Source organism: Callorhinchus milii, unplaced genomic scaffold, assembly GCF_018977255.1.
Source record: "Callorhinchus milii isolate IMCB2004 unplaced genomic scaffold, IMCB_Cmil_1.0 Scaffold27, whole genome shotgun sequence".
Lineage (NCBI taxonomy): Eukaryota > Metazoa > Chordata > Chondrichthyes > Chimaeriformes > Callorhinchidae > Callorhinchus > Callorhinchus milii.
In genome coordinates, this window is record NW_024704768.1 from 2,366,005 (window position 1) to 2,380,547 (window position 14,543).

The 14,543-nt window shown below is 46.9% G+C and overlaps 1 protein-coding gene across 6 annotated transcripts in view; it reads right to left on the minus strand.

The window, feature by feature from the left end:
• The window catches only part of arhgap9 (Rho GTPase activating protein 9), a 52,571-nt gene that overhangs the window by 7,288 nt on the left and 30,740 nt on the right, over positions 1–14,543 (minus strand). For 5 of the 6 annotated variants that reach the window (XM_007909320.2, XM_042344275.1, XM_007909319.2 and 2 more), the window contains 10 exons: positions 11,881–11,968; positions 11,347–11,439; positions 10,269–10,367; positions 9,130–9,262; positions 8,609–8,722; positions 8,044–8,142; positions 6,848–6,925; positions 2,774–2,827; positions 1,420–1,554; positions 9–114 (listed from right to left, as the gene is read on the minus strand). In XM_007909320.2, the coding sequence (XP_007907511.2) occupies positions 9–114; positions 1,420–1,554; positions 2,774–2,827; positions 6,848–6,925; positions 8,044–8,142; positions 8,609–8,722; positions 9,130–9,262; positions 10,269–10,367; positions 11,347–11,439; positions 11,881–11,968 (999 nt within the window). The remainder of the gene's footprint in view (positions 1–8; positions 115–1,419; positions 1,555–2,773; positions 2,828–6,847; positions 6,926–8,043; positions 8,143–8,608; positions 8,723–9,129; positions 9,263–10,268; positions 10,368–11,346; positions 11,440–11,880; positions 11,969–14,543) is intronic. The other variant, XM_007909321.2, reaches the window with a different exon arrangement.

Here is a 14,543-nt window from a genome sequence, read left to right on the forward strand (position 1 = left end):
TTACTCACTTTTTTAGGTGTCTAAACATGACTCTCATTGTGTCTTGGTTGGGTTTTGGTAAACTCCACACCAGCTGTTTTATGCTCTCGACTTTCTCAGCAGCATCAGCTATTTCTACAAAATAAAACACGCAACAAACACAGTCGTGTTTAAGCATTAAATTACCCTGCAACTAGTCTAGCCAACATGGTTGCAATTAAAGGCTTACATTTTTTTTTAAAAGGAATGATTACTTTATAAATATACATTCGGTTTATCCAGAAGGGTGACAATTACCCACTGTGTCACCTCAAGGCTGGACTATGGGAACTCTCTCCTCGCCGGCCTTCCCGCCACCTCCCTCCACAAGCTGCAGGTCATTCAGAACTCTGCAGCTCGTGTACTGTCCCGCACCAGGCTTCGGGACCACATCACTCCTACCCTCGCTCGCCTCCACTGGCTCCCCATCCCCCAGAGGATTGATTTCAAGATCCTCATCCTCACCTACAAGGCCATTCACGGCCTTGCTCCCTCCTACCTCTCCAACCTACTATCCCCCTACCTACCTGCCCGTACCCTCCGTTCCTCTGGCTCCGGTCTGCTCCACGTCCCCCGCCCCAACCGCCCTACTATCGGTGGTCGGGCCTTCAGCCTCTCAGCCCGAGGCTCTGGAACTCCATCCCCAGTGCCTTCGCCTTGCTTCCTCCCTTTCCTCCTTCAAGGCCGGTCTCAAAACCTTTCTCTTTGACCGAGCCTTCAGCTCCCCTCTCGACTCTCTTCCTCCTCCTCGCTCCCTCCCTTCCCTCCCCTCACCCTGACCATTTCCCCCCTCCTCGCTCCCTCCCTTCCCTCCCCTCACCCTGACCATTTCCCCCCTCCTCTCTCCCTCCCTTCCCTCCCCTCACCCTGACCATTTCCCCCCTGCTCGGGTCATGACCCAACTGTGCAGCGCCTTGGGACGTCCTCCTGACGTGAAAGGCGCTCTATAAATGGAATCTTGTTGTTGTTGTTGTTGTTGTAATTGTACATTTGCTGTTTATTAATCAGGGATCGAATTCCTTACTATCAACAACAAATGACATTTACACAGCACCTTTCACATCAGGAGGATGTCCCAAGGTGCTGGACAGTCAGGGATCCACATCCGAGCTGATGATTGGGATCAGGAGGGGAGGAGGTCAGGGTGGGCAGGGGTAGAAGGGTGACCGAAGGCACGGTCGAAGAGGAGGGTCTTGAAGTGGGTCTTGAAGGAGGCAAGGGAGGCGGCGAGGCAGAGGGACTGTGGGATGGAGCTCCAGAGGGTGGGGGCAGGGAGGCTGACGGTCCATCTGCCAATGGTGGGGCAGGCAAGGCCAGGATATGAAGCAGGCTGGAGCCCGCTGAGCGGAGGGAGCGGATAGATTGGTAGTGGGCCAGAAGATCACAGAGGAGGTCACTTACTAATAGCTGACACAAAGTGTTCAAAGGAGTTATATGGGACAAGTGGTTCAGGCAGCTCTCGGAAGAACATCTTCAAAGCTCCGGTGATCACATGAACGTCCTCCCACTGAGCATCATCCATGTTCAGCTTCTCCTCTGCACAAACAAAACAGTATTCAGCACTGAATGACCACCGTTGTGTTGAAGCTTTTGGAGCCGTGGTAAGATGAAAATCGGAGCTCTGATCACTGACCATCTCCATGTAACAAACAAGAATGAAGCACTCAACAGCATAGTCAAGAACACATCAAGGCATGATCTTAAGCAACAAACGCCATTGCCAGACACATGATAGCAAAGGGCTGGTTGCTGCAACTCCACGGACACAGACACAGAGCTACACTCACACAGCTACAAACACAAATGACACCACACGGACACATAAGCGGCACGAAACAGCCACAGCTTCATAGCGTAAACTGTGAGTGGAATCATCTACCATTGATGTATACCACGACAACAACAACAACAAATTACATTTGTATAGCGCCTTTCATATCAGGACGATGTCCCAAGGCTGGGCAGTCAAGCATTTGGACCCGAGCTGGGGGTTGGGATCAGGAGGGGTTGAGGGCATTAATAGATAATAATAATAATTAATTATAATAATAATAATTAATATATGACCTTCCAGTATGTAGAAATCTGAAGCCACCCAGTATAAGATCCTGCCCTAAGCACAGCAGGGAGACTAATTAACTCTCTCTAACACTAGCAGGATACCAATAAAACACCAAGAAATTAATGAAGAAACCATACTTTACTATGTGGTTCAATATTTAGGAGTATGAAGCTCTTGCTCGGAGAATCAATATCTAATCTACAACCTCTCCCCTCCCAAGTACAGTCTGATTCAAGCGCTCCGAGACGCTGCCCCGCATGAAGCGTGCTATATAAGTGCAAGCTGTTGTTGTTACAGCACGTTTGTTCTGTGTGCGTTAAGATTGACTTCAACAAACTGCCAAATGTCAGAGGCTTTGAAATGCTGCGTAAATGGAGCAAGTTTAAACCCAGGTGGAATTCCCCCCCATCTGTGGCAATCTAATCGTCAATCAGCAATGGGATCTGGAGCTGTAAATAACCTGGCAAACACCTTGATCTGAACAACTCGCCAGGAAGAGTCTTCTCGGCATATAGGATTGAAGACTGCCAGGGAACAGTCACAGCTTCACACAGGGGAACTGTTGCAACAGGACTCTCAAGCACACGGACGCCTGGCTGAGACACAGATTGAGCAGACAGGGAGCTTGAGCAAAGCTCTTTGCACAACCAGATGCAGCCACTTAGAATGCCAGGGCGAGATGGTTTCTTCTACCTTGACACAGTCCTTCGGGAAACAAATAGCGACCATCAGTTGTCACCGCCCTTTCTGTAAAAATAATATTAGAAAAACGCAGCCACTTAAGTCACCTTCTGGAACAGTAAGTGCAAATAAATAACGAATTGATGGAGGAGCCTGCAGATGATTCTGATTAACTTTTCTTTTTTTTTTAAAAACGATGAAACCAAATAAATCAGTCAACAACCCAGGCAAGTAAACATCAGCGGACAGAAACCTCAAGGCGATTGAACTTTGAGAGAATTTGAGGTTATTGCTGATGCAAACCTTACATCCTACAGCTGTGAGATGTGCACACTCCATCTCCTCCGCAAATGAAAGACTCATTATTTAACACACGTGTATATGTTATTGCTCACGGATTGGGGGTTGCGGAAAGTGTTGATGGTTGACATCGGAAATCTTTTTGCTGTGCCTTTCTCATGGGAAGCATCTTTAATCTCAGATACCGATGTGTGATGGACCCTCCCTCCACAAGTCTGAGGAAGTCACAGAGGAGGCTTTGAAATGCTGTGTAAATGGAGCAAGTTTAAACTCAGGGTATCGATTACAATCAACTGTGATCTTGAACTGTGAAAACTGTGAAGCCACTCACGGATGTCACCCTCGGTTTAAGGTAAAAGATCTGCTTCACCAGGAAGTCCCCAGCTAATAGCTAGGGTGGGGTCTAAGATTCTATGATTCTATAGCAGGCGAGTGAGACTAGCTGGTAGCTCTTTCAAAGCCCGATGGGCTGAATGGCCTGCTTCTGTGCTGTAGGGTTCTATGATTCTAAAGTCAGGAACGCAAACATGGTGACATGTAATTGAGGTTTTCATGCTGTGATTATCCTGGTCATAGAATCATAGAGCACAGTACAGAAGGAGGCCATTTGGCTCATCGTACCTGTGCTGGCTCTTTGAAAGAGCTATCAACTAGTCCCACTCCCCCGTGCTTTCCTCATAGCCTTGCAATTTTTTTCCTTTTCAAGTAGCTATCCAATTCTCTTTTGAAACTTATTATTGAATCTACTCCACCACCATCTCAAGCAGTGAATTCCAGATCATAACAACACGCTGCGTTAAAAAAAAAATCTTCTCATCTCTCCTCTGCTTCTTTTGACAATTGTGTGGTAGGAGCACCTTACCCACTAGGGCTTTGACTCACAAGATTGAGCACATGTCTGGACTTCCAAGTCTCACTGATGAGCTAGAGTGGCTGGTCAAACTATTAGTAGTGCCTTGGATTTACTGGCTTTAGCCCAATCTCTCCACAGTCAGTTCAACCCCAGGGAGAACATTTTATTCTAAAAAGAAAACGGTGCTGGTAGAAGGGTGAGGAGCTGCGTGCTCCCAACAGAGTCAAACCCAACATCTGGTGGTCCCAAATCAAGAGCTCAACTAACTGAGAAACTCCAGCGTGGTTCAGAATCGGAGAAATGAACAGAACAGAGTTTGAGGCTGCAGCACTCAACTTGCACGTGAACAGTCATCATGCACCTTCCAGTGGACCTGCCAAAGTACACACAACTTCAAGGAACTTTAATTGCAGCCGTAAGAAAATAATTGCATGGGAAAGAGATTTGTTCCATTATGTAATTAATTAGAATTTGGATTGGTCCCAGTCTTTGTGTACTTGCAATCCAGGAATGTCAAAAGTAATTCTCTCACTGACTGATCAGGGTCTGTCTTCACATGTAGAAACGTGCTCAAGGGAATGAGTGAAAGACGGGGCCATTGGCTAGTTAACTCTCAGTCAGAATGGCCCAAGGCTGCTCCAATTTGCCTGCCCAGATTTTTTTTATATATGGGAAGGGAGGTTGGGGGAAAGGACAGTAAGTATCAGAATTATTTCTCGATGGTGTGACCTCAATAGGAGAAGGGACAAGGGCAGTTTCAGGACAGATACCAGAAAGCTTTTCTTTACAGAGAGGAGTTGATGACTGGTTTACCGGGAAGAGTGGTTGAGGCCATGACATTGCCAATACAGGCACTATGGGCTGAATGGCCTCCTTCTGTGCTGTAGGGTTCTATGATGTAACACCTTGATGGTGTTGTAATTGAGGCTTAGGGTGTGCGTTCTAGGAAGTTGAGATAAAATGGGCCAAAGGGCCTTCTTCATCCAAAACTCTTTTGTTTTAATTGGTCCACATCATAACTGGTCCACATGAAGTTTGCACCTCTTGTCAGCCAATTGGTAAACATAGCGCAAACTATCCTGTACTCCTGATTTATATGCAGAGGTGAATCTGTTGCTCCAATGGAGAGAGGGCAAACAAGGTGGAACATACCAAGAGGTGTAAAATAACTTTCACTGTAACTTTTTTGACTGCTAACCAGAGAGTCAAAGATTGAGCAGCAGCCCAATGGGGTGAAACTGGCCCCACAGACTGGCCTGTCAATAGGGTAGGCTACTGCAGAGTCAGCGCTGCATCACAGTGGCTATATTGCCAGAGAGCTGGAAGCAATTACCCTGGAAATGCAACAACAACCACAACACATTACATTTACACAGCTCCTTTCACGTCGTGAGGACATCTCAAGACGCTGGATTTGCACCCAAGCTGGGGGTTGGGATCAGGAAGGCAGGGAGGGTGATGAAGAGTGGGTTGAAGAAGAGGGTCTTGGGACGGGTTCCAAAGAGTGGAGGCAGAAACGCTGAAGGCAGTGAGGGAAGAGTAAGAAGAGGGGAACAGTACCAATAACTCCCTTGGAGGAGGCAAAGCAACTGTTTGTCATTCATTTTCTGAAGACCAAGAGTAGGAAAGAGTTAAATAAGGCAATGTCTGGTATGATTCTCTTGGAGCTACAGAGGGTTACAACAGAGGGTTAGGATAAGAATGGTGGCAGATCGATAAACACACGTCATTTAGAAAAACTGAGGTCGGAGCAAGGATGAAATTCACGAGTTAAAAATAACACTAAAACTGCATTTTATTGCACCGAGAGTAAGATGTCTGGAGGGGTAATTAACACGGCAGATCCTGGGTGGCAATAACACTATGCAACTTATTTGACAGATTTGCTGTGAAGAGATCGCCGCTGATCGCAGTTCAGTCTTAGGTCAGTTAGTTATGTTTCACTCGTTTTTGGTTTAAGAATATGATATAGTTCATCCTTAAAAATAGCAACAATTCGCATTTCAAATAAATGTAGGGCTGAACAGAATGAGAGATTGATAGATATGGATCAAAGGCAGAAGAGATGTATGGTTTATTTTAGGTTTTTGAAGGCGGGGCGAGACGTCATGAGGCAAAGTGTTTTCAGGAGAAAGCTCCACACAAGGGCATGGTCTTGGCTGAGGTCTTGACCGCCGATGGTGGTGGAGTGCAGAGCACATCATCAGACTCGCTCTTTACAATCCTAAAACGTCACTCTTGCCCTTTTTCTCTTTCGTTTCTCTGATAGAGATCGACCGCTCTGGGTTAAACGATGAATTTTTGAACCAAGGGAGAAAAAAGCCCTTGAGAACAGGTGCCAGCATGGGAGCGAGAGCTAGAATTTAGGAGCAGTACAGTTACGTGCAAAACTGAATCAGCCCAGACCGGGTGTGGAGCTGGAGGATTTCTGCCATGTTTCCACATACAGCAGCAAAGCACGCGAGTCACTCGTGTCATGTCCTTCTCATCGACAGTCTACTTGTGCAACACTGCCATCTGCTGCAGAAACATGCCCCAACTGTGTTAAATAAACTAAGACCGAGCTTCCGCGAGGGGCTATGCTGCTCTGCTTTATCGATAACGATAATGTCACAACCTTGGGGATAATCAGAGTTTTCTCATATATATATATATAAATAAATAATATATATTATTGTAATAATATAATATTTATTATTATATATAATATATATATTTACACACACACACAGTGACCAAAACGTCAGGATACAATTAAAACGTCTAATAAAGAAATTGTGATATTTTTGTGGGGGGGGGTTTAGATAATACGGTAGATATCACGACTTTTTGGTCAGCTTGTATATATGTGTATACTATGTGCATTATATACTGTATGTATATATAATTTAAAAAAATACATAATATCACATTGGTGTGCACATATCGCTTACCGTGATCTACTAGGAACCTCAACTTCTGTATCGTCGCGAGGTTTCCACTTACTCGATAAATGCCATCCGCTTCCAGCCCTATGAGTGAGTAAGGAGAGGGATTGTACTAACCATCAGGTTAGAATTTCATGCGGAATATCATTTAAAATAAATATAATATAATTTGAATATGAATAGAATTTCAGCAATGCTGTCTCGATGAAGGAGCCCAGTTAACGATCTAATTTTTTTTAAATTTAGTTATTTTACAGCGAAGTACAAATCCTGTATCACAACAATGTGTAAATTCATGGTTAAAGTCAAGGAATGTGTCATTAACTGAAGACTTGTACAGGTGGAAGGAAGCCTGCTCCCTCCCTCAATTTGCCCAAGCAGAGTGTGATGGTGAATAGTGTTCAGTTTGTTTTCTTTCCTCCCCAAGTTCTCTCCCTCCTCACCCTCACCAGTGCCCTCCTGCACCTTGCCCAAGAACCCAGTCTTCATGTGCGTGCCCTTTCAAATCGATTGCAAAACACAGCCACCACACTTGTGAAGTGCTAAGTCTAAAAGCAGCTTATTTTCATACAGCAAATCTGTAAAAGATAATTGCCTTAGAGAGATTATCACAGGTACGACCAGCACCTGGACTCCACATAGAAATTCTTCCTATCAAGGTTTCAACAAACTAATTTTAAAATCCAATTTACACACAATTTTCAGAGCAGATGGGAAGCACAGTCTCCATAAAAATTCCCACTCTATCAACAGCATTTTTGCCCTCAAGCAACAAAAAAATCACAATACAACAATAATAATCCTTGCATTTGATATAGTGCCTTATCATGCTGTCGAGATGTCTCAAAGCGCTTCACAGAATGAATTGACTATATATTTTGTGGGCGAAACGTGGCAGGCAATTGTGCACAGCAGTGTCCCACGAACATTTGTGAATTGAGGGACCACATTTTTTTTTCTCGAGGGATTATTACTCCCGGAAAATAATCCACCAATCGACCAACAACCAGGTTCCTACTTACTGCTGGGTAAACAGAGGCACGTGGAGTATGGAAACTTGCCGAAGGTTTTGCTGCGCTCAGGAACCTAACCCAGTTCCTCTCGCTTGCGAGGCGAGCGCTCCAACCAATCTTGATCAGATCTCTAACCAATACACCACAATAAATCAATGACATCCTTCGCTCGGGATGGGGTGGGCTCACCTCGCTTCTCCACGGCATCGATGCAGAGTTGCACAAACTTGGGAACGTTCTCCTTCTCCCGGTCACACAGAGTTTCAAGCCGGCAGCCAAACACCTGGTCTGCAAGACATCAACCAGAATACATCCGTTTTAGTTCATGAAAAGTACCGCGTAGTCCAAGAGACAAACAAAACTTGGAATCTTTAGAAAACAGAGGGCCCTGGAACACAAACCAACAACAAAAACTTATATTTATATAGCACCCCTCACCAGGGTAGCGTCCCAGGGCGCTTGATAGTGGCGGAGCATGACAGTGCTCCACAGCAAGCTCCACAAATCAGGTGGGGTGCAAACTCCCGAATTGCCTGCTCTTCTTCAATAGCAAAATGGGACATTCAAAACCCACTTGAACAGGGAGACAGGGCCTTGGTTTAAAAATCTCATCCAAAAGGATGTCCTGTAGCGTAGTGCTGAGAGCACTCGCCTTGCAAGTGAGAGGACCTGGATTCGATTGCCGGAGGGCGAACTTAATGCAAGTTTCCTAATTGAGGCATAAGGATTGGTTGAGATTGTCCACGCCAAGTACCTTTGATGAGTCCCTTTTCCTGCAAGGATTGCAAAGGTGGTCTCTTGGTGATGAACTTTCTTAACCGACTTTTCACTCTCTTCTTCTCCGAGCTGTCAGAGTTCATCCGACGCACTGCAAACACCAACAACAAGTCTAATTCACACTCACGCACACGCGAGCAGGCGCACACAGGCACACACACGCATGAATGCCACTTCCCCAAAAGATGGGGAAGTGGCATTCAAAGGTCTGCTGTAGAACCATAGAATACTACAGCACAGAAAGAGGCCATTTGGCCCATTTTGCCTGTGCCGGCTCTTCAGAAGAGCTACTCCATATCCTTGCAAGATTTTTTCCTTTTCAAGTACCTATCCAATTCCCTTTTGAAAGCTGTTATTGAATCTGTTTCCATCACCCAGAGATTTAATAACTGGTGAAGCAGGCTGCTTGAGTTGAATAGTCTCCTACTATTCCTATGTTCTCAGATCAATACAGATTTAGGGTTGAACAGTTGCCCAAGAGACAAGTCAATCACGCACACAAGGTCATCCTGCTGTCTCGTTTCTCCTTGGCTGGATTCTCATCCTCGTCCCCACTGCAGTCTAATAGTTCAGCACTGGATGATCTCCTGAGTGCGTACACCATCTGGTAATCCAAAGGGTTCTCTCGATCCTATTTCAAAACACAGAGAACAATCAACACAATCAGGCTGCTTTGTTTCATGTCTGCTTTATCAATGGCAAGCTAGTTGGTTTTAGCTGGTTAGACTCCAGCAGTTACCCAAACGCACATTCTGGGCTCCCCAAGTCTTGGATCTTGCCAACCTGCGCCTAATTCTGGAATTAGGTAAGCAGGAATACATCCCTCCAGGGAGAGCGAGAGATGGAGTGTGCATTTCATTCCAACAATCTATCTTTGGGATTGCCATGCGTAGGTGGGATGCATCGAATTCCCAGTTTGGTTTGGATACTCTTAAGCGTAGCGATGGGTTTCCACGTGTGTTAAATTCAACATTTTCTCAATCTCACTTGAGACAATTACAGTGGTCAGAGATTACAGCATACTGCACCGTGTTTAGCTGCAATGTTCTCCCTCACCCTCTGTTCAAGAAGACCCTGAACTCCCCTTATCCATGTTCACCTTCTAACACCTCACCCACTGTGGCTACTTTTTACACGTCACCTTGACAGTGATTGCCAGCAGCCTGTGGGCATCAGTCAATCCTGATCCCACTCTCCTTCCAGTGATGGGACGGGAAGTCGAAGAGGGGGCGCGGGGGCAGGTGGGGAAAGAGAGGAGATTCTGTGGATAGGAATGAGGAACAGGAAGCCTGGTTCACTTTGCTGCTCCCTAAACCTCCCATCAGGTGCACCGAGCTCAATATTGTCCAGACCAGGATTCAAACCTACGACCCTGGTCTTGCGTCAGGAGGTGTCTTTACCCATCAGGCTCCGAAAGAAACTACTTCCTCCCACAACTAACACATGTTGGATACTCCTTTAAGAGTAATTGACAATTAACACAAGCAACAATAAGAAGTACAAAAGAACACTGGGAGTGAGACAAAGTGTGTGTGTGTGTGGTTTAGAGTGGTGGATTCATGAATGTTTGGATTGACAAATAAAGCTTACTAACAAACCCTTGATTTGGATCAAGTTATATTACAAAACACACTTACCAACGTCTCGATCACATTCTTAATGGTCTTATACCAGTCACTGATATAATCTTCATTTTCAGCCTGAAAGAGGAACTCGTTGCCAGTGACAGTCCGTAGCTGCAGGTGAAAAATACAGAATAAATGCAGCTGTAGCACGGGTTAGATGCAAAGTAAAATTCTCTCCAGACTCTTCCCAGTCAGATATAGCATGTTTTGAGTAAAGTTCCCTCTACACTGTCCCATTCAGCACTCCTGGGCCAGGTTAGCACTAATTTAATGCAGAATAGATTCCAGCTTCTCTGCACCACCAATATGCTAATGTTTTTATTAACCTCAAAACAACATCCTCATTTTGCAAGGGTAAAGAGACCTGGATTATTTAGTAATAATCCTTGCATTTGATATAGCGCTTTTCACTTCTTCTCGACGTCTCAAAGTGCTTCACAGAATATGCTGTAAAGTGAATTGACCGTATATTTGTGGGCAAAACGCGGCAGCCAATTGCGCACAGCGGCGTCCCACAAATAGTCAAGGATTGAAAATGACGAATTTATTATTGTTTTGTTTTGGAGGATTATTATTAGGCTCTGTGTGGAGTCAGGAAACTTGCCCAAGGTTTCGCCCTGCCTGGAATTGAACCCAGGTGTCTCGTTTGCAAGGTGAGTGCTCTGACCATTGAGCTACAGGACTCCTTTAATTTAATTGCTCCTCATAGCTCATGCGTGTAACACCTCAACAGCAACAACAACTTGCATTTATATAACCCCCCCTCATGCAAGGTAGCATCCCAGAGCACTTGACTGTGACAGAGCACAACTCCGAGCAGGGGGTAAGGGGAAGTGACTTCAGACGTGGTTGAACAGGAAGGTCTTCAGGCGCGACATGAAAATGGGGAAGGACGGGGCAAGGCGGTGGGATAGAGGAAGAGTGTTCCAGAGTTTCGGGGCATTGTGACTGAAAGCCAGTCACCTCATTGCTCTCCTGTGTACTGCCCCTCTATCCCTGAAATCGAAGGAAATCCAAACAAATGATTCAATCAAAAACGTGACAGTGATCCAGAAATAAGAAATAACAAATGTGTAAATAATAGGCATACGCGGAACACGTTCTTCTTGCTGGACATCTCTTTTGTCCACTCGATCAGTGACCCGCGCAGATCCACACTGCTCTCCGGTCTGTTCCCCGGTTTCTGTGTCAAAAAATAAATAATCAGGCAACAAACATTCTGTTAGGTAATTCTGAAAATGCAGCAATAGAAGTTTACAACAGCAACAAATGACATTTACACAGCGCCTTTCACTTCAGGAGGCCATCCCAAGGTCCTGGACAGTCAGGGATCTTGCACCCGAGCAGGAGGTTGGGAATGGGAGGGTGGGGTGCAGGGAGGGTAGGAGGTTGCCCAGCGTAAAACAATTTCCAGAACAAAGTGATGATCTGCCCCACAGAGAACACACACTGCAGCGAACAAACATCCTACAACTCCAGCGTGAAACACATACCGACAGTGTACAAGATAGACTTCTGGAAAACACGTACAGGATTTTAAACAATAATTGGGAAGATGTCGGATAATGCCCCTTTCCCTTTCTGAGATATTTTACACAGAGACCTGGGCCTGTGGTGTACCTACCCAGCTAGCAGCAGTTTGGGTTTTGGTCTCTTTGTAGAAGGCAAGACTGTTTCCAACGAGAACCACCCGCGAGATGCTCCAGTTTTTCCTAAGGAGATGCCGAAACAGACACCGTGATCAGATGCATTAAGAGTCAGAACTTTCCAAGGCTCCTCTGGTGGCTCAGGTGCGATACAGAGGTGATCAGGTGTGGAGTCCTGTAGCTCAGTGGTTAGAGCACTCACCTTGCAAGCGAGACACCTAGGTTCAATTCCAGACAGGGCGAAACCTTGAGCAAGTTTCCTTACTCCACACACAGCCTAATAATAATCCCTCCAAAAAACAATAATAAATTGGTCATTTTCAATCCACGACTGTTTATGGGGACGCTGCTGTGCGCAATTGGCTGCTGGGTTTCGCCCACAAAGATACAGTCAATTCACTTTACAGCGTATTCTGTGAAGCGCTTTGAGACAACAACAACAACAACAAGATTCCATTTATTGAGCGCCTTTCACGTCGGGAGGACGTCCCAAGGCGCTGTACAGTTGGGTCAGGACCCGAGCAGGGGGGAAATGGTCAGGGGGAGGGAAGGGAGGGAGCGAGGAGGGGGTAGAGAGTCAAGAGGGGAGCTGAAGGCACGGTCAAAGAGAAAGGTCTTGAGACCGGCCTTGAAGGAAAAAAGGGAGGAGGCGGCGAAGGCACTGGGGGATAGAGTTCCAGAGCCTCGGGGCTGAGAGGCTGAAGGCCCGGCCACCGATTGTAGGGCGGTTGGGGCGGGGGATGTGGAGCAGACCGGAGCCAGAGGAACGGAGGGTACGGGCAGGTAGGTAGGGGGATAGTAGGTTGGAGAGGTAGGAGGGAGCGAGGCCGTGAATGGCCTTGTAGGTGAGGATGAGGATCTTGAATTCGATCCTCTGGGGGATGGGGAGCCAGTGGAGGCGAGCGAGGGTGGGAGTGATGTGGTCCCGAAGCCTGGTGCGGGACAGTACATGAGCTGCAGAGTTCTGAATGACCTGCAGTGTGGAGGGAGGGCCGGGAAGGCCGGCGAGGAGAGAGTTCCCATAGTCCAGCCTTGAGGTGATAAAGGCGTGGACCAGAGTTTCAGCCGCGTGAGGGGTGAGGTAGTGCCGTAGTCTGGCGATATTCCGGAGGTGATGGAAGGCGGTGCCAGTTGTGGTGCGGATATGAGGGAGAAAGGACAGCTCAGGGTCGAACAGAACCCCGAGGTTCCTGACTGGCTTTGAGAGGTGGAGAGTTTGGATGCTGATGCTGTCAGCGCCTGAGGTGCGGAGGCACTGACGTGGGCCAATCAGAAGGGCCTCAGTTTTGCGCACGTTGAGCTGGAGAAAGTTATCTCTCGTCCAGGACTCGATATCGGACAGACAGCCGACAGGACATCGGTGGTCGTGGAGTTGAGGGTAGAGGAGGAAAGGTAGAGTTGGGTGTCATCCGCATACATGTGGAAGTTAACCCCATGTCTGCGGATGATGTCACCAAGGGGGAGCATGTAGAGAGTGAAGAGGAGGGGACTGAGGACAGAGCCTTGAGGGACACCGCATGAGACAGTGCGTGGGCCGGAGGAAAGAACATTCGTGGAGACAAAGTGAAGATGGTGGGAGAGGTACGACCTAAACCACTCAAGGACAGGGCCTTGAAGGTTTGTGAAGCGCTTTGGGACGTCCTCCCGACGTGAAAAGCGCTATATCAAATGCCAGGATTTTTTTTTTAGGTGGGAGGAGAAGCGGTGGAGGAGGATAGCATGGTTGACCGTATCGAATGCTGCCGATAGGTCGAGGAGGACGAGGAGGCAGAGGGAGCCCTGGTCACAGATGGTCAGGATGTCATTGGTCACGTTGACCAGGGCAGTTTCTGTGCTGTGGGCAGCACGGAAACCCGACTGAAGGGGTTCAAATAATGAATGGGTGGAGAGGAAAGAGCGCAGCTGGGAGGCGACAACTCGTTCCAGGACCTTGGACAGGAAGGGGAGGTTGGAGATGGGCCGGAAGCTTGATAGCTGCGATACATCAAGGGAGGGTTTTTTCAAGGTGGGAGTGATGGTGGCAGTTTTTAAGGGAATGGAAACAGAGCCAGAGGAGAGGGACAGGTTGACGATGTCTTGTGATATGTGGGGCAAGGAGGTGGAGCTGAGAGATAAGGAGTGGAGTGGGGATGGGGTCAAGGGAGCAGGTGGTGAGTTTCAGGGATAGGATGAGTTTGGTGACAGAGGGTGGGGAAACGGGTACGAAAGTGTGTAGGGGGGGATGGGTAGGAGTCTATGAGAGACGTCTCGAAGACGTGAAGACGTGAAAAGCGTTATATCAAATGCAAGGATGATTATTATTATTATTATCATCCACCTTAGATAGGGCAGGGTAGGTGGGGTGGGGAGTGGGGCTCATGGAAGAGAAGAATCTGCCAGGGGATTAATAATAATGTTTGCATTTGATATAACGCCAATTCACTTTACAGTCTATTCTTTGAAGCGCTTTGAAATATCTAGAAGACGTGATAAGGTGCTATATCACATGCAAGGATTATTATTATTATTACGTCCTCAAGGTGTCTGAAAGCGCTTCACAGGTTATACTGTAAGGATGATTGACTGTATTTTGCAGGTGAAATGCTCCAATTCGCTAACCCCCAGCCCACCCGCTGGTAGGCTGCTGTTCAGTGAGCACACG